This window comes from Barbus barbus (assembly GCF_936440315.1).
Source record: "Barbus barbus genome assembly, chromosome: 33".
NCBI classification, from domain to species: Eukaryota; Metazoa; Chordata; class Actinopteri; order Cypriniformes; family Cyprinidae; genus Barbus; species Barbus barbus.
The window spans coordinates 7,204,111-7,223,866 of record NC_136761.1 but is presented as its reverse complement, the minus strand read 5'-3'; the positions used below and the strand labels follow the sequence as shown (position 1 = coordinate 7,223,866).

General features: G+C 40.2%; 1 protein-coding gene across 1 annotated transcript; it reads left to right on the top strand.

Annotated features, from left to right (window-relative positions):
• The first annotated feature begins 149 nt into the window (after positions 1–149).
• Positions 150–19,373, top strand: LOC306853617 (ankyrin repeat domain-containing protein 13D-like). Its single transcript, XM_079391154.1, has 16 exons — positions 150–1,041; positions 1,122–1,257; positions 3,074–3,198; positions 3,346–3,391; positions 3,627–3,770; positions 3,845–4,034; positions 5,707–5,773; positions 5,878–5,959; positions 6,119–6,180; positions 6,953–7,083; positions 7,175–7,332; positions 8,296–8,409; positions 8,486–8,658; positions 11,389–11,468; positions 11,556–11,780; positions 18,866–19,373. The coding sequence occupies exons 1-16, from the start codon at positions 958–960 to the stop codon at positions 18,927–18,929; spliced, it is 1,881 nt and encodes a 626-aa protein (XP_079247280.1). The 5' UTR covers positions 150–957; the 3' UTR covers positions 18,930–19,373.
• The last annotated feature ends 383 nt before the right edge of the window (positions 19,374–19,756 follow it).

Sequence of the window (19,756 nt, the reverse complement as noted above, 5' to 3'; positions counted from 1 at the left end):
ATAACTACATGCAACGTGATGCTATCTGATCTCAGTTGAGTTTATAAACTGTTTAAAAATATACCACATCCATCTGACATTATTTGATCTTTAACACAATTTTTATCTAATGTGGTTTGACCTCAGACAAGCTCATCTCAGCTGCATTAGATGTTTTTAGCAGAAATTCAGCATGTGATGCTATCTGATCTCAGCTGAGTTTATATATTCAGTGCATGCTGATGTTAATGAGTTACTCATTCACCATGAAGACCGAGGGTATCAGCACAGCCAAGCCTGCATCCGAAGCATTTTTCACATGAACATGGATGGAAATTAGGCCTCTGCTCGCTTTCCGCGGTGGGTTATCCGGATTTTCCCACCGGTTCAGCTCAGCCCGGGTGGAATATAATGGAAAGCTGTCTTTTTCCCTTTCAGAGGATAGTGTTAACATCATGTGTCAGTGTCCAGCAGCACTAGCCTGAGGAGGATGCTGGGAAGCTATCTGCTAACGCAAGGATGCTTTACTGCAAATAAACCTCTAACTCATCCGTGCTCTCGGTTTTACCTCATTTAACGGAACCCCGCTCATTTTTACCGATCAATTTTCAATCCTTTTAGCCTCGAAGAGGATATTTTATAAAGACTTGCATACATTTTGACTTAGCTTCGCTAGCTAAGCAGCTGTTGGCTTGACTGTCAGTGGATATTTTCAGCAAACGGGAGGATTTACAGCAGAATAACACGGTAATGAGTGTAAATGAGACATCTGGAGACCTGAGGGAATTAATTCAGTGAGCAGATTAAACGACACGTTTTATCAAATGAAATAAACGCTTGTGTAGTTATCTGTTTAGATGCCAAGGTGGCCGCAACCCAACAAACATTTCCTAAAAACCTACTCGGCGTCCAAAAATAAAACGTAACCACGTGAAATAAAATAAAAACAACTGAAAACTTAAATCAAGCATCACTGAAATGGCTGAAGAGGCGTTTCCTTTACATTATCTGGTGTGGAACAACCAGTTTCAAGAACTGGACCGAGAGCTTCAGAAAAAGGAGGTACATGGAGTTGTATAAGCTGTTTAGTGTCTTAAACCATGGGTGTTTTCCTCTGTAAAGCCTTGTGTTGTGTGTTACAGCATGACATGGAGCGGCTGGATCCGCGCGGGCGCGCGCCGCTCGAGCTGTCAGTGTGTCTCGGGCACCTGGAGTCCACGCGCGTGCTTCTGAGACACAGCGCCAATCCCACACACAGCAACACACAGGGCTGGACAGGTACACGCTCATCAATCCGTGCATCTCCCAAACCTGTGTGACTTTACTCAAGCAAGCAAGAGAAGAGATGGGCTTTTATTATGTTCAAAAGCTAGTTGGATTCCATACATTTCACCAAAAAATCACTATGAAAAAAGTATATATAATTTTATTCATATTTTTTAAAAATCTATCAGTTGTAAATATTATAAACAACAACAAAAATATTAAGGAGCACCCAAAATTCATAATAAATCAGCATGTTATAATGATTTGTGATGGGATATATTTGTGGTGATAAGCAAAAATACACTGTATGGGACAAAATTATTGTTTTTATCTTGCCAAAAATCATTAGGATATTAAGTAAAGATCATGTTCCATGAAAATATTTTGAACATTTCCTACTGTAAATATATCAAAATGCAATTTTTGATTAGTAATGTACATGGCTTAGAACTTAATTTGGACAACTTTAAAAGCCGATTTCCTCAATATTTAGATTTTTTTTTTGCACCCTCGGATTCCAGATTTTCAAATAGTTGTATCTCCTAACAAACCAAACATCAATGTATACATCTCAATTTCTTTAAAAATTACTCTTATGATTGGTTTTGTGCTCCAGGGTCACATTTCTGAAGGATCATGTGACCCTGAAGACTGTTGTGACTGATGAAAATTCAGCTTTGCCACCATAGGAATAAATTATATTTTAAAGTATATTAAAATAGAAAACTGTTATTTTAAATTGTAATAATATTTCACAATATTGCTGTTTATACTGTATTTTTGGTCAAATAAATGAAGCCTTGATAAGCATAAGAGACTTCTTTAAAAAACTAAATTACTGATCCCAAACTTTTGAATGGTGATGTATATATATATGTATTTTATTTCGGTCTGAGCAGCTTAACCCACAAACATCATAATACTAATAGACATTTTGTACACGCATTCCACTATACATATTTGCAGGCATTTTCATGACCTTAAATGATAAAAAGTCACAAAATGTTAAAAAAAACATGATAGGTTAGTTAACCAGTGTATCCAACAACTCAAAAAACTGAACTGTATCAAAGTGATCTGCAACATAAGCTTCAAAAATAACAAAAGCACCATAAAAATAGTCAAAGAATAGAATGAATAGTCAAAAAAAATAACAATGACTTGTAAAGCCTTACTATAACTTTGTGTGAGGTGCAGACTGAGATTTCAGTCAATAGCTACTTATAAAAAGGCTCATACACATTTCAACACTGCACCATGTGCACGGTGTCTTTGAATCCGACTGAGAAAATGCATGCATTCAATGCTTAATTTTTTTTCCACTTGATCATATTATTTCAGGGCTACACCACCTCTTTCAATCCAATTAAAATTCAATTTAAATCTAGCTCAATAAGAGCTCAATTGCGGCGTTTACACCAAGGTAGTTTAGTCCATTTGAGACATTAGTCCAATTACGGATTATTAATGGATTATTAGAGTGCATGTAAACATGGCTATTGTGGTATATCTTGGAATATACAACACAAGCTGATACTTCTATTTTGTTGTTGTTTTCATTTTTGGAGTTTGTCAGCCCCAGTCCCCTTTCTCTTTCATTTTATTGAAAAGAGTTGCCATGGGATTCTGGAGAATATTTCTGTTTATATTCGTCAGAGAGAAAAAAAAAGAGAAAATCACACAGGTCTGGAATCACACAAAAAGGTCATTCGTCTGTAATTTTCATTGTCCTTTAAGAACTTTTCCTTGTCTTCCAACATATGCATCTTCAGTAAATCTCATTGGTGTGGTGCATGGCAGTGATGGCTGTGTTGAACTGTGTGTGCAGTTTTGCAGGAGGCAGTGAGCACTGGAGACCCTGAGCTGGTGCAGCTGATTCTTCAGTACAGAGACTTCAGAAGAGCCACAGAGAGACTGGCTGGTATTCCTGAGCTGCTGAGCAAACTGAGACAGGTGATCCACATGCACACATACACCCTGACTGAAGATGCATTTGATGTGCATTCATTGGGTAAATTTTCATAAATTTATCAGGTACAGTATTGGTTTGATTTGCCATCCTCTTTCAGAAGGCATTCTAACATGTTGTCTTTCATGCAGGCACGCGATTTCTACGTGGAGATGAAATGGGAATTTACTAGCTGGGGTGAGTTTGAAAACTAAAGAGTTTGGAAAGACCCACAAACTCTTTCACCTTTACTTATGTCTCAACGTATATTAAATGTTGAATCTGTATCTGTCATTTTATACCCTGAGAAGCTGATATGGCAAGAAATTTAAATAAAACCAAACAAGCCAACCTATATGGCAGCTTTAACCGTTTCAGCTCCTGTGATCAATTGTTCCTGACAGTCAGTTGATGTCCTGTCTCAATTATTCAGTTCCTCTAGTATCGAAAGTTTGTCCAAGCGATGTGTATCGTGTATGGAAAAGCGGTTCGTGTTTGAGGGTCGACACCACTTTATTGGGCTTTGAGCACATGACTTGGCTTAAGGGTCGACGCAGCTACATCTTTAAAGGTGGAGGTGAGTTTTCAGCACACATTCATGCAGGATTCACACAGAGTTCAGTTCTTTGAGGTGGTTTGTGTGTTTTGCAGAAAGCGGGGCCATGGTGATGGAGGTGGACCACGAGAAGCAGGTGGTGTATACAGAACCGCTGTCTCTGTCTCCGCGGGACGCTCCCTCTCTGCTCGCCGCCATGCTGCCCTCGCAGGAGAACACGGCCCAGAGACTCACCTCTCCTATAGTGTCCACTCATCTCAACACACGCAACATTGCCTTCGAGAGGTACAGGAAGAGGCTTTACCACAGATTTAATTAGTCTAAGTCTGTATGGAGTGCATTAGAGCCTGGCCAGTCTTTTAGTGGCGCTGGTTCTGGAGATTTTTTCCATTCATTTTTCCCATAGGGATTTTTAAAAAGCCTTTGGTAAAGTGTTATAAACCATGAGCCAAACCAGCCAGCTATGAGGAGAATCACAACATTACAAAGCTTTATTTGAAGCAAAAAAAATTATACTTTGAAATCAGACAAAAAGACAAAACGTACAAGACTGTGTACTTAATGGCTTTAATGAAGGATTGCAAATAACAAATTAAAAACGATGGAGAAATATGCAACTATTTATTTAAGTATATATATATATGTCATTATATTATAATATATTATTTTATGAATAAACTATTATAAGTTTATTGCAAAATATGCATATATACGCAAAATATTACAGTATTGTGACAGCATAGTGGCAACAACTCGATTACATCATTTGTGGTGCTTCATTCCTGCAAGCTTATTTGGCTTTATTTGTTTTGCACGACTCTCTGATTGGAGGAATTTTCAGTTTGGCATCATGGGTAATGTAGTTACCCATCACAATAGATTCAACTGTTAAATTCAACTGTTATTTTACAAATAAACTGAAATAATGACAAAGGATGGCTTCAGCAGAAGCATATATCATCGATTTAACAACCTTACGGGGTCATGAACTGCCTTTTTTATTATTTTGTACTGTTCTCTGAGGTCCACTTATAATGTTATCAAGATTTTTACTTTAAAAAGCATCATAATTTAGAAGTATTTGGCTATTTTCTGTCCTTTTTCGATACCCCTCATCAGAATGCTCTGTTTGAATAGGCATGGAAGATTGAAGACTCGGAAGTAAACGCTCACTGCTGTGATTGGCTTACAGTTGTGTATGTTTGGCAGCGTACATTCCTTGTGGACGCTGCTGTAATTTAGGTTAAAAACTCAATAATGCAATACATATCAAGTGATCTGTAAGAAGAGACAAAGCAGTAGTGATCACGTAATAAAAGCAGTTACTCACACTTGTTTGTTGTGACGTTACTGTCTGATTCAATATAGTCGAAACAGCATCGTCTTTTAGTTTTAATCGTTCTGAAAATCCTGCATCGAATTTTGCCTTGTTTGTAAAAGTGAACAAAGGACCGAGTTCTTACTGATGCTGTCTGGATATTCATTCAAAATTAAGTTCATCAAATAAAGTTTATTGTTTGGTTTCTGTGTAGACATGCTAAACAGGCAGCGATGTATAGTCTGTGGGCGGGGCTAAACAGGCAGCGATGTAGAAGCAGGTGTTGATCATCTTCTGCAGAGGCGGTGTTTAGCCACACTATTACATCATAGAGTGGCACATTGATTCCACAAGCTGTTGTTTTAGCAGACTGGCTTCAATATAAGCTGTTTTTAGACTAACAAGAAAGTTTTGAGTTCTGAAACGTGAATGATGTTTGTATAGTACAATGACCTCGTAAATGTCAAAAAATCAGGGGAATTTTGATTTCTCAGTTCATGACCCCTTTAAAGCTCACAGTTGGTCTGTCTTTCAAGCTTTATAATTTAGCATTAAAAATCTATTTCTCTAGGTAGTGAGTTTTATAGTTTTTACCTCTGGAAAGGTAAATATCTATTTCCCTGTTCTGTCTGACTCTAGAAATAAGTCTGGGATTTGGGGATGGCGCTCTGAGAAGACAGAGGTTGTCAGTGGATATGAAGCAAAGGTGGGTCCACTTTAAGAGGCATTCAACTCTGAGCCTTGCTAAAAACACCTGTGCAGAGGACAAAATGACCTCCCTGATTGTTTTTTATACTTGTATGATTGTAGGTTTACAGTGCCAGTAATGTGGAGTTAGTGACACGTTCTCGGACTGAACACCTTTCTGATCAGGACAAGTGTAGGAGTAAAGGTACTTAAACCCATACAAACAGAAAAAATATGCTGACAGTAAATTTCACTAATAAATACACGTACATATAGTTATGTACATATACATATATTTTCTCAAATGCATTTCCCTTTCTGTGCTGTCACCTTCTACTCACTCCTGGCCTCTCTGTTCTGTCAGGATCTAGGACTCCTCTACAGTCGTTTCTTGGTATTGCTGAGCAGCACATCTCTAATACTGGGGTGAGTGTGATCCCTGATCAGTACATATCAGTTCAGTTCAGTTGCATATGATCTTAATTTTAATTTAGAATTTCAATATATTTAGTTTTTTTTTAACATTTACTAAACAAATGTTAAAATGACAAAACTATAAATGATAAATATATAAGAAATAAATTAACACCATATTTAAAGATAAAAAATTATTTGAAAATGTTAATGATTAATATAATCATTAAAAGAAATAGCCTGAAACATATATAAAACATATACGCCACCATTCAAATGTTTGGGATCAGTTAGATTTTTTTGTTGTTTTTGAATGAAATGTATTTTTTATTGAGCATGGTTAATGATTTAAATGAAAGGCATTTAAAATGTTGTTGTTTTGAACTTTAATCAGAGAAACCTTGAAAAATCTATCATGGTTTCCACAAAACTATGAAGCAGCACAACTGTTTTCAACATTTATAATAATAGGAAATGTTTCTTGAAATCAGCATATTATAATGATTTCTGATGGATTGTGTGACACTGAAGACTGGAGTAATGATGCTGAAAATTTAACTTTGATCACAGGAAGAAAGTACATTGTAAAATATGTTAACATAGAAAACAGTTATTTTAAATGGAAAATAATAATTCACAACATAATTCACTGTTTTTGCAGTATTTTTGATCAAATAAATGCAGCCTTGGTGAGCTTAAAAACTAAATATATTGTTTACAGAGTCTATTTGTGAATGTGCTGATTTGGAGATACCACTGATTCATTTGTTCACTGTGTTTCTAGAGTCAGGTTTCTCAGTGCGCTAGTCCTCATAACCCAACAGCTATCACAGCGGAGGAGTACTTCGATGCAGAGTTTAATCTGAATGGCAGAGATATCGGGCGGCCCATTGAGCTCACCAGCAAAGTGCAGAGGTACCGTCTCTATGGCAACTCAAAAGTGTCATGATTTGAACCGTTTGCATGTGAATTAAGAATATTTGCTTTGTCTCGTTACCTCGCTCAGGTTTAAGGCCACACTGTGGTTGAGTGAAGTTCATCCTCTCTCGCTGGCTGAGCAGGTGACGCCCATCATTGACCTCATGGCTATTTCTAACGCCCACTTTGCCAAGCTGCGTGACTTCATCACCCTACGCCTACCACCTGGCTTTCCTGTAAAGATTGGTGAGAAGTGTCACATCGAGTTGATTGATCATTTTATATCTTTAAAGTCAACATGCAATCAAAATCGTTTGCTATTTACTTTCTTAAAGGGACAGTCCACCCAAATATTCAGTCATCATTTGCTCACCCTCATCATTTACTCATTTCTTTATTCTGTGGAACACAAAAGATGATATTTTGAAGAATATTGGTTAGCAAACAGTTGCTAACTGTTTACTTCATTGACTTCCATTAAGTTATTTTTACTGCTTTAAAGGCCTCAACTGTGTTAAATACATACACTTGTATGTGTCAAAATGCACGTCTTTGCAAGTTTCCTCGTAAACACAATAATTTAGGTCTTAAGTGAAATAAAACAGCCGAGAAAGGAAAAACTCGCATGTAACAGTATACTGGATCCGGGAAGCTCTTAAAGTGACAGCAGTCTAATATTCCTGCTGTGTGTCACGCAGCACCTGAAAGTAGTCCCCAGCTATATCGTAACTAGTTACCTAGCTGGGGACTACTTTCAGGTGCTGCGTCATATCATTGCGCCTGCTGCACCCACGGTACGGCGGCAAAGTTCCTTGATTATTACGCCGGAATGAGAGTATACTTCCTGGCCATATTGGCCTAGAAAATTGCAACTTTTCATTTTCCGCCGATCTTAGTACACGATGTAACTACAGAAGAGTCAAGTTTTAAATAGGAAAATTATTGAAACACTTTGGTCATTTTGAGCGATATGCTAATGGTCTAATCAGATTCAATGATCTATGCTAAGCTAAGCTAAAAGTGCGACTGAATGGATTCAAAAACGGTAAAACTCAACTGGTTAACGCTAGGGAAGTGGTAAAATGAGCCTATTTTCAAAAAAAGTGGAGTGTTCCTTTAATTTATTTTCTCAAGAAATTTCCTGTTTTACACCAAAAATAGTTGTAAACGGCAGTTTAAACTGACTTTAATCATTGTCCTGACTCTTAGAAATTCCTCTCTTCCATGTGTTGAATGCTCGAGTGACATTCAGCAATCTGTGCGGCTGCGATGAACCGGTCAGTTCTGTTACTGTACAATCTCCTCAAGGAGCCACAGAGGCCGGTAAGCATCTCTTCAGGTCTAAAGTTGCTCTGACTGTGACTGTGTCGGGTATTTAGCCTCACCTCACTGCTTTCAGGTCAGACTCCTCCTCCTCTGCAGTGTGAAGTGGACCCGTCTGTGTTTGAGCCTCCCCCAGAATACACCACACTCGGACCAGGCCGCAGTGAACCGATGAGGGATGAGGATGATAATTTACTCCAGTTCGCCATACAGCAGAGCCTGCTGGACGCTGGAACAGAGAGTGATCAGGTAATGGCATAACATCACATGGTATGTCCATGGATCGTCATTCTAATGCATTACACACAAAATATTCCCTGCACTTTCTCGATCTAGCAAGCTCTGGTTCTGATTGGCTGGCTGTACACAACTTCTGAGAGTTGCTGCATGTTTTTATCAGTCTGCCTGGAAACAGATGTTTTCCAAGGTGCTAGGTTTATATGATTTGAAAGAGCACGAATCACTTGATTATTTTATTTTTGTATTTTTTCAAGGATATCCAGTTTATTTTAGAAGAATGATGTTCAGAGTTCATATTCAGACACTAACTTGCAAGTAAACTAGATTCCTGCTATTAGAACTGTATTTTCCCCTATGACTGTGAAATAATCTACACATTATTTTTGGGTGAAAAGAAAGTCAGATTTGGGTTTGTTTTCTGTTAAGCCACTCATAAACTGATACTGCAATGTGATTATTAAATTATTGTGTATATATATACAGTTGTGGTCAGAATTATTGGAACCCTTGGTAAATATGATCAAAGAAGACTGTGAAAATTAACCTGCTTTGTTAATCCTTTTGATCTTTTATTTAAAAAAAATCACAAAAAGCTAACCTTTCATTGGATAATAAGAATTTAAAATGGGGGGAAATATCATTATGAAATAAATGTTTTTCTCAAACACACGTTGGACACAATTATTGGCACCTTTTTATTCAATACTTTTTGAAACCTCCATTTGCCAGTTTAACAGCTCTAAATCTTCTCCTATAATGCCTGATGAGGTTAGAGAACACCTGACAAGAGATCAGAGACCATTCCTTCATCCAGAATCACTCCAGATCCTTCAGATTCCCAGCTCCATGACGGTGCTTCTTCTCTTCAGTTCACCTCACTCATTTTCTACAGGGTTCAGGTCAGAGGACTGGAATGGCCAGCAGAAGCTTGGTTTTGTGCTCAGTGACCCATTTTTGTGTTGTTTTTGAGGTTTGTGTTTGGATTATTGTACGGTTGGAAGATCCAAACATGGCCCATTATAAGATTTCTAATAGAATCAGTCACTTGATTTTTTTATCTGTTGGTATTTGATAGAATCCATGATGCCATGTGTCTGAACAAGATGTCCAGGACCTCCAGCAGAAATATAGGCCCACAACATCACAAATACAGCAGTATATTTCATTGTACACATGGGGTACTTTTTATCCCTGTGTTCACCAAACCCATCTTGAGTGTTTGCTGCTAAAAAGCTCATTTTTTAGTTTCATCTGACCATAGAAGCCAGTCCCATTTGAAGTGCCAGTCCTGTCTGATAACTGAATATGCTGGAGTTTATTTTTGGATGAGCTAGGAGAATTGTTCTTGAAATCCTCCCAAACAACATGTGGTGATGTAGGGGCTGTTTGACAATTTGTTTTAAGGTTTTCTGACCCCGAGACTCAACTATTTTCTGCAATTCTCCAACTGTGATCCTTGAAGAGTCTTTAGCCACTCAAACTCTCCTTCTCACCGTGCATTAGGACGATATAGACACACGTCCTCTTCCAGGCAGTTTCATTACATTTTCTGTTGATTGGAAATTCTTAATTATTGCCCTGATGGTGGAAATGGGGATTTTCACTGCTCTAGCTCTTTTCTTAAAGCCACTTCACTAATTTGTGAAGCTCAATTATCTTTTGCTGCACATCAGAAATATATTCTTTGTTTTTTCTCATTGTGATGGATGATTAAGGGAATTTGGGCTTTGTTTTCCCTTCTATTTATATTTCTGTGAAACAGGAAGCCATGGCTGGATAATTTCATGTTCATAATCACCCTGGAGTGCTCAAAATTGTGAATATGAATGGGAATATACTTCAGAGATATTTTACTCTTAAGAATTTCTAGGGGTGCCAATAATTGTGTCCAACGTGTGTTTGAGAAAAACATTTATTTCATAATGATATTTCCCCCCATTTTAAATTCTTATTATCCAATGAAAGGTTAGCTTTTTGTGAATTTTTTAAATAAAAGATCAAAAGGATTAACAAAGCAGGTTAATTTTCACAGTCTTCTTTGATCGTATTTACCAAGGGTTCCAATAATTCTGACCACAACTGTATATATATATATAAATTGCAGAATCCAAAGACATAAGCTCTGTTCCCAGTTCCCAGTTTTTCATGCAAAATAAAATTTTCATTCACTTTAGATATTCTGACAGTATTTATCTCTGAAGTAATTTTTAGTCATTTTTAACCAGAATAAGCTGTTACCATAAACCAGCCACCTAAACTTACCAACCACTAAAACATTATATAATAAACCTGTGAATCATTTATTAACCACCATCTGATTTTTTGTGCTATAACCAAGAATGCAACCGCATATTCAACCTGTCTAAATATTTACAACTTTAATTTAATTTTAAAAATCATAAATATGCACAGAAGGCATTTCTATGCTGCAAAAAAACACGGTTGCATAAACTGCTACAACTTGTCTGAGTTAGTGATCTAAATGTTTTGCTGGTTATACTAGTTATTAATTAAAGACAGTCTTAACATCATGGCTATGTTTATACGTCTGGCCCCAGATCTAAACAGATCCTTTACTTCTCATGATTACGCCTTTTTCATAGTCTTTATAATTATTATGAGTAATTGTGAAGCTCTAGTCAATACTAAACAATTAGCAGACATCGACTTTTCATCATTCTCTCCACAGCTTTCCACCCACTCCCTCATTTCTCTTTCTTTTCCTGTGCGTTTCTGTAGGTGACCATATGGGAGGCTCTCACTAACACTCGTCCAGTTTCTCAGCCTCCGCTTTATGAGGAGGACTCTCAGCTTGAGAGGTGTGTGTGTGTGTGGATTGAGTGTTGAGTGTGAGGATGTGCATATCAATTATTCAGCTATTTGAAATGTGATTGTGTCTCTGACAGGGCGATTCAGGAATCTCTGTCTTTGTCACTGGCTGGAGGGGAGAGTGGCGAGTCCGATGCTGGCCCGCCGTTATCCCCGTCTGATCCCGCACCCATCTCACCTCCGTGTTACAGCTCACTGACCGAGCCTCGGGTGCCGGGGGCGTTTGCTGTGGCCACCAGTTTTGATGAACAGCTACGCATCGCGATGGAGCTTTCCTGCAGAGAACAGGAGGAGTTAGACAGGTACGAATGATGGAGGAGCAAAAAATGACAGGATCCAAAAACATAAGCTCTGTTCTTAAATCTACTGAGCTAAAATCTAGACGGGATTTCAGGGGCATCGTTGGCTCCTGACACGAAGCCTGTAGCAAACAGCTGGCTGCATATTTATGCTTCCTTAAAATATCTTTATGGCTAAATTCTAAGACAGTGTTGCATGGATCCAAGAGTAAATTTTGTTTTGTTTCTTGTTTTTTTTGGTTTGTTTTTAATTTTGTTTTGTTTTATGTTATTGTTTTGTTTCTATATCCAACCTGATAAGCACATTTACTACACATTTTTTCTTTATCAAAGAGACAATTTTGTTTTCTTTAATTTTTGTTTTTTTGTTGTGTTATAAACAACCTGACAAGCACATTTTACACACATTTCATCCAAGATAATTATTTTTTGTTTTCTTTGCCTTTGTTTTGTTTTCATTTTGTTTTGTTTCTTGTTTTATTTTTGTTGCACTTTATACAATCTTATAAGCACATTAACTACACATTTCATTCAAGAGAAAATTTGTTGTTGTTTTTTTTTGTTTGTTTCATTTTGTTTTGTTTTGTTATGCTATAGACATGACAAGCACATTTACTATACATATTTATCCAAGAAAAAAAATTAATATTTTTTTTGTTTGTTGTTGTTGCAGTAATATACAACCTGACATTTACTACATATTTTTCATCAAAGAGAAAATTGTTTTCTTTTGTTTCTTTTTTGCTTTTTTTTTGTTTTTTTTTTGTTTTGTCAAATACAACATGACAAGCACATTTTGTACACGTTTTTTTTTATCCAAGAATTTTTTTTTTTAAATATTGTTGCACTATATCTGATAAGCACATTTACTGCACATTTTTTCATCCAGGTTAAAATTTGGATTTGTTTTTTGTTTCATATTTTCGTTTTGCTGCACCAAATACAACCTGACAAGCACATTTGTTACACATTTTCATCCAAGATAATTTTTTTTTTGTCTTTGTTTCATTTTGTTGCTCTATGAACACCTGAGAAGCACTTTTTTATCTTAGAGAATTTTTTTTGTTTATTGTTGTTTTTTGTTTCATTTTTGTTTTGTTTTGTTTTGTTGTGCTATAATAGGGTGACCATATTTCAATTTTCAAAAAAAGAGGACAGTGGGGGTTAGGGGGTGGCGTATATAATATTAAAACTCAAAATATGTCATTTCCATACCTAAAATACATGTTTTGCAGTCATTGTTATGCAGCTTGATCATAAACAAGCTAAAAGGCTTCTTACCAGTGGCAATCCTTCACAAAACTTAACATCTACCACAGTTTATCATGGGTAGAATGCTAAATTTTTCAATATTACAAACATTTCTGTCAAATGTAATTTATGCAATATTTCAAATCTTTAACCCATGGGAGGAAATCAACCTATGGCAACAATAGCCCAAAAAAACGCAGACTTGGCAAGCCTGTATCCAACACAAGCTGCAGGAGTCTGATCATGGTTGAGAGTAAGGAGAGATGACTGACAGACCATGCTGAAGGATTTGCTTCTCAGCAGATATCTGATCTTATAAGATGTGCTCCCTTTACACAGAGTGAGTGTGATCACCAAATTGAAAGTGAAAGTGAACAGTGAGCGCTCATTCAGAAGAGATTTAAATACTTTGCATATTGATAGCGGCTCCCTCATGCCAGAAAATTATATGCAATATTAGAATGTTTGCATGAGCAGGCAGTAATGTTCAGAAACTCAGCAAGAGTGGGATTAAGAAAACAGTGCTGCGCAGGGCTTGAATACAAAAATGCGAACAATGAATGGCAACTGTTGAAAGTAAAAGCTGAATCCTGGACATTTTGGGTGATTTAGAAATCCTGGCCAGATGCATATTTTTAGGTCCAAAAACAGGATATTTGACGTATGTTTACGCTTGCTATAAACAACATGACAAACATTTACTAGACATTTTTTCATCAAAGACAAAATTTTGTTATTTTGTTTCATTTTTTAGTTTTGTTTGATTGCACTATACACAAAATAGCAAGAATATTTACTACACATCTTTTATTCAAGAGAAAATTTGGATTTGTTTTTGGTTTCATTCAGAAACAGAGTGCGTTTCCTGCTTGAGTAAACCTCACGCGGAAGCCGCTCTGACCGAGATGGAATGTTCACATTGCGTGAACATGAGTCTCGCCACTCTGTGCGCTCGGATCGCTTTCTTTTTAGAGATTAAAGCCGCCCCCTCATGCCCTCCCAGGGACCTGTGAGGAAAAAACAGCGGGGCAAAGGGACTAAGTGCTCAGCTCACACCGGCTCAGATCCCGCGTGCCTCGCCCCCGCAAAGCAGAGAGGATTCTCCCGTCCTCTTCGAGCACGCGGACCAACGTCACTCACACCAGCCGAGGGACGTTGGTCCAGCATGTCTCTAATAGCATCAGACGTGGAGGAGATGTCGGGCTTTACTGTTTACCCCACCCCTTCATCGTCTGCCGAGCCCAGCGACTCAAAGCCAGGGATGGATTCTGAACTTTTCTGCAGGACGACTTCTGCCCTCGCTGGACGAGCGTATTCCTCCGCCGGGCAGGCCGCCTCAGTGCTTCATTCCATGGCTGTGCTCCAGGTCTTTCAGGCCAAACTCCTCCAGACCATGGATGAGTCCGGACCTGATGCCGCTTTCAGGAAGCTGCGCAGCGCTACTGACCTGGCTCTGAGGGCCACCAAGGCCACAGCAGAGGCCATAGGGAGGTCAATGGCCAACCTAGTGGTGTTGGAGCACCACTTATGGCTAAACCTCACCGAAATCAAGGAGGCTGACAAGTTCCCCTTCCTTGACTCCACGGTTTCCCTTACGGGGCTCTTTGGACCTGCCATCAAGGAATTTGCGGAGCGATTCACCGCGGCTCAGAAGTCGTCCCAGGCCATGCGACACTTCCTGCCGAAACGGTCCAGCTCTGCAACGGCCACGAGTCGCACCAACCCCTGCTCCAGCGCAGCAACCAGCTAAACCTGCGCCGTCGCCCGCTCAGAAGCCTGAGCCTCGACAGCGCTCCCGCTCTGCCAAGCGCTACCCGTTTCCTAAGCAACAAGGACCCCAGCCCAAGCTGACCTTGGACCCTGTGCACCCAGCGTCGTCCTGATCTGCTGGAAAGAAAGAAGAGGGGGCAAAGTCTCGCAAACGCCAGACCAACCCTGAAACGCCCTCTGTTGTGCCTTCAAGCGCCCCGTTCGGTTCCGGGTGCCAATGGCAGTTTGTTTGTTACAAAAAAAATCACGGGTCCATTCCAAAAGCGCCCTCACACACAGCCGCTGTTATAGCGAGAAAAATTAAAAACAAACATTTTCAAAAAGAGAGCAAATTTCCTCTTCTAGTTACCAAGTGTGTCGAGTCCCCGCAAGGCGACTCACCACCCAAACTATTCCAACCCCTTGCCACATGGGCCGAGGCCTGGCGGGCCATCCCCGGAGTGTCTCATTGGGTCCTGGGCATTATAGAATGAGGTTATACACTTCAAATCGCTCAAAGACCCCCGTGGTTCAGCGGCGTGGCCTCCACCTCAGTGCTGAGCAGCAACGCTCACGTTCTGCGAGCAGAGGTAAAGAATTTGCTGGCAAAAGGGGCTATAGAGATAGTTCCTCCAGCTCAGAGCGAGTCGGGCTTCTACAGTCATTATTTCCTTGTCCCCAAAAAGGACGGCGGCCTCCGGCCCATCCTCGATCTCAGGCATCTGAACCGTGCCTTCATGAAACGGCTGTTCAGAATGACCACACTGAAGCAGATCCTCTCGCAAATTCGCCCAGAGGACTGGTTCTTTTCACTCGATCTGAAAGATGCTTACTTTTTCTTCTTGTGATGCGCCTTTGAGGGAGTGGCTTAGCAACCTTCTCTCCTCTGAGACAGATGGGAATCCGTGTCCTGAATTACCTTGACAATTGGCTTATTCTAGCACAGTTGAATGCCGAGCTAATAACCCACAGGTTCCTCCTCCTCAGTCACTTGGAGCGCCTGGGACTCAGGATCAAATTTGCCAAGAGCTCTCTGTTCCCCAGCCAACGAACTTCGTTCCTGGGGACAGTTTCCGACTCAGCCCGCATGAGGGCGAAAGTTGCGCCAGATCGTGCACTGGCTATACGGCAGCTCGCAGCTTCCTTCAGAATTGGAGCCTCCTACCTACTCAAAGCGTTTCAAAGGATGTTGGGCCTCATGGCCTCCGCATCGCCAGTACTTCGGTTGAGCCTTCTCAGAATGAGACCCCTTCAATACTGGCTGAAACCTCTAATTCCACCCAATGCGTGGCGTCATGGACGCATCCGCATCAGGGTGGATCAGGCCTGCGTGTCAGCCCTGGCCCCCTTGAAGGACCTACGGTGGTTCGAGCGTGACAATGGGTTTGGTCTACAGAAGAAAGGTTGTCACGACAGATGCCTCCAACAAAGGTTGGGGGGCTCTGTGCGATGGCAGACCGACCTTCGGCTCCTGGACAAATGCGGAAGGCCAGCTGCACATCAACTGCCTCGAAATGACAGCAGTATGTCGAGCTCTTCGGATCTTCCTGCCAGTCCTGAAGGGACACCACGTGCTAGTCCGTTCAGACAGCATGATGGTGGTGTCATACATAAATCGCCAGGGCGGGCTCACCTCGAAACGCCTTTTTGAGATGGTAAAGCGCCTCTTGGAATGGGCACATCTCAACCTGCATTCACTGAGAACAGCTCATGTGCCCGGCATACTGAACCAAAGAGCAGATATGCTCTCTTGGAACAACGTCCCCTCAGAGGAGTGGATGCTCCACCCACAGACGGTTCAGAAAATCTGGCAGACTCACTGCCAAACTTACTTTTCGAAGCATGAGGACGCGTTGGCCCACGAATGACCCAACCACCTCCTGTATGCTTCCCCCCCCCCCCGATCGCTCTGATCCATCAGGTAATCAGACGAATCAGGGAGCACAAGCACAGAGTGCTCCTGGTGGCCCCACTCTGGAAGAACCATTATTGGATCTCAGAGCTATCTCAGCTGCTAATAGCGGCTCCGTGGCCCATTCCCCTGAGATGGGATCTCCTCTCTCAGGCGAACAGAACGATCTGGCACCCCCAGCCCGAGTTGTGGGACCTGCATCTCTGGGCTCTCGATGGGAATCAATAGATCTCCCTGAGAATGTCCTAAATACCATCTCGCAGGCTAGAGCCCCATCTACGAGATGCCTTTACTCCCTTAAAAGGTCGGTTTTCTCCGTCTGGTGTGAGGCCCACGGCGAAGAACCGACAACATGTGACATATCAGTAATATTGTCCTATTTACAAGATCTGTTGGATAAGGGCCGTTCCCATTCCACGCTCAAAGTCTATGTGGCAGCTATAGCAGCTTCTCACGCTCGTATAACTGGACAGTCGGTGGGCCGGAACAGCCTGGTTGTCCGTTTCCTGAAGGGTTCTAGGAGGCTCCATCCGCCCCGACCCCTCACAGTCCCTACATGGGACCTGCCCACGGTCCTGAGAGCCCTCAAAGGCGTCCCCTTTGATCCACTACAATCTGCAAGCTTAAAAACACTGTCGCTCAAAACCGCTCTGCTGCTGGCGCTAGCGTCGGTGAAGCGAGTTGGTGACTTGCAGGCTCTCTCGGTAAGCCCTGCCTTCTTGAGTTTGGGCCTAACGACTCTAAGGTCGTTCTAAAGCCAAGACATGGTTATGTCCCTAAGGCGCTCTACACTCCGTTTAGGGCCCAGGTTATTACACTCTCTGCGCTTCCCCCTTCTGAGGAGGACCAGGGGTTTAACCTTCTCAGCCCCGTCAGGGCATTGAGAACTTACATCGAGCATTCCGCACCCTTTAGGCAATCGGAACAACTCTTTGTCTGCTTTGGCGGTCGCATCAAAGGGTCTCCGGTCACAAAGCAGAGGATATCTCGATTTTTGGTTGACTCTATTGCACTAGCATACTCCTCCCTGGACCTCCAGAGCCCCATTTGAGTTAGAGCCCATTCCACTAGAGGCATGGCCTCTTCCTGGGCGTGGTCTAGTGGTGTGTCCATGGCAGACATTTGTGCGGCGGCCGGCTGGGCCATCCACATTTGCCAGGTTCTATAACTTGGATGTTCCGGCCTTACAGGTTCTGGCACGCCTATTTAAGCGTTCTATTTTCAGGCATTGCCTGATTCTTCAAGAAACCACTTAGGCCTATTGCTAGTGCTGAGGCTGTACTTATGACCGTTGGAATGATTATCTAGGCCGGGCTGACCTCTAGGAGTTCAGTCCTTTTGCCTCCTGCAGGATTCTTCCTGCTCATAATTGGTCCCTCTGAGCCTTATTGCTCAAGGCCAGTTTGTATCAGTCGTTGCTCTTCATGGCGGGATTGTATTTGTTCCCCATAGCGTCTAGAGACGCAGTACTCGTTCCTGTATCTCAGGAAACCGAGGTTACGTTAGTACCAGAGTACGTTTTCTTTGTCTTTTTTTTTTCATTTGTTTCAGTTTGTTGCTTTATAAACAACCTGAGAGGCACATTTTTTTTTATCTAATAGAAAATTTTGTTTTGTTTGTCATTTTTGTCTTTGTTTTATGTTTGTTTTTTTGTTGCATTATATACAACCTGGTAAGCACAATTTTTCATCCAAGTGAAATTCATTTGATTTTTGTTTTGTTGTGCTATAAACAACACGACAAGCACATTTACTATACATATTTATATAAAAAAAGTTTATTGTATTTTGTTTAATTTTATGTTTTGCTTTGTTACACTATATACAAACTGACAAGCACATGTACATTTTTTTGTTCAAGATTTTTGTTTTTGTTGTTCTTGTATACTATATAAAACATGACAAGCACATTTATGACACATTTTTCATCTAAAAGAATAATTTGTTTTGCTTTTTTCCTCTGGCCTTTTCTACATACAGGAACTATTCCAGTCACAAAAACATTAACACTTATTATAATGTTGTTCTTTATATTTTCAATGAATTTTCCACATACCACGTGTCGTTGCATGGGTTCAGTAGAGAAAATCTTAATTTCATATAGAAACTGTGGAACAGAGTTTATGTATTTCCTAATTTGTATCAGCCAATCACGCTCCTCTTTTTGTTCCCTAAAGGGAGAGGAGGGAAGAGGAGGAAGAGCTGGAGAGGATACTACAGCTGTCTCTCACAGAGAAGTAACTGTAGCAATGCTTGATGTGGGTTTAACAGAGTAATTTATTGGTTGTGGTTTTTTTTCTGCAATGTTAAATTATTATTCTTCTAGATTCATTGCTCTTTATTTCTTTTCCAAAATAATAAAGATGGAATAGAAAGAGGAATCGGAGAGAGTGTGTGTGCCAGGACTGAAACAATTCATAAGATAAATCAAAGAGCACAGCATGAAAATGTAAATGATATCCTCTCAGTTACACTGTCTTTTGAGTGATAAAAGGTCAACTTTAACTTCATCGTATAATGATGCAGATGAAAATGTGAATATAAATTATGAACATTGATGACTATGAGAATGCATAAAGGTAAAGTACTGAAAATTTTATTGCATAAAATAATGAGTTTACTTATGGTGGATGATCAAAACATGAAAGTATAAGTATTAAATGTTGCTCAAACACTTTCACAACAATGATCTCCGTTATGAAGTTTTTGTGTGCATGGGGAAGCAACCATCTAACACATATACAGCAGACAAAGAAACTGACAGAAACACCTAAAATATATTAGTGTCACTTATGTAATGGGGATTCGAATAGCCTTTGCCTTCAGAAAAGCTGCTCTCCACACAGACCATGCATGTGTAGTGTGATTTAGCTGCAGAGTTCCTTCGTAATACAGTGTTTCTATTATTATTCCTGTATACCACTGTCATTTTGTTATATAAGACAACTGAATCATCCGTTACATCAACAAATCAAAAGGTATTCTCCACTAGGTCAGTGGTCCTCAATCAGTGGGCAAAATTTCAAGGGGCCACATGGTGGTTGGAATTATTTATTTAATTAATTAAT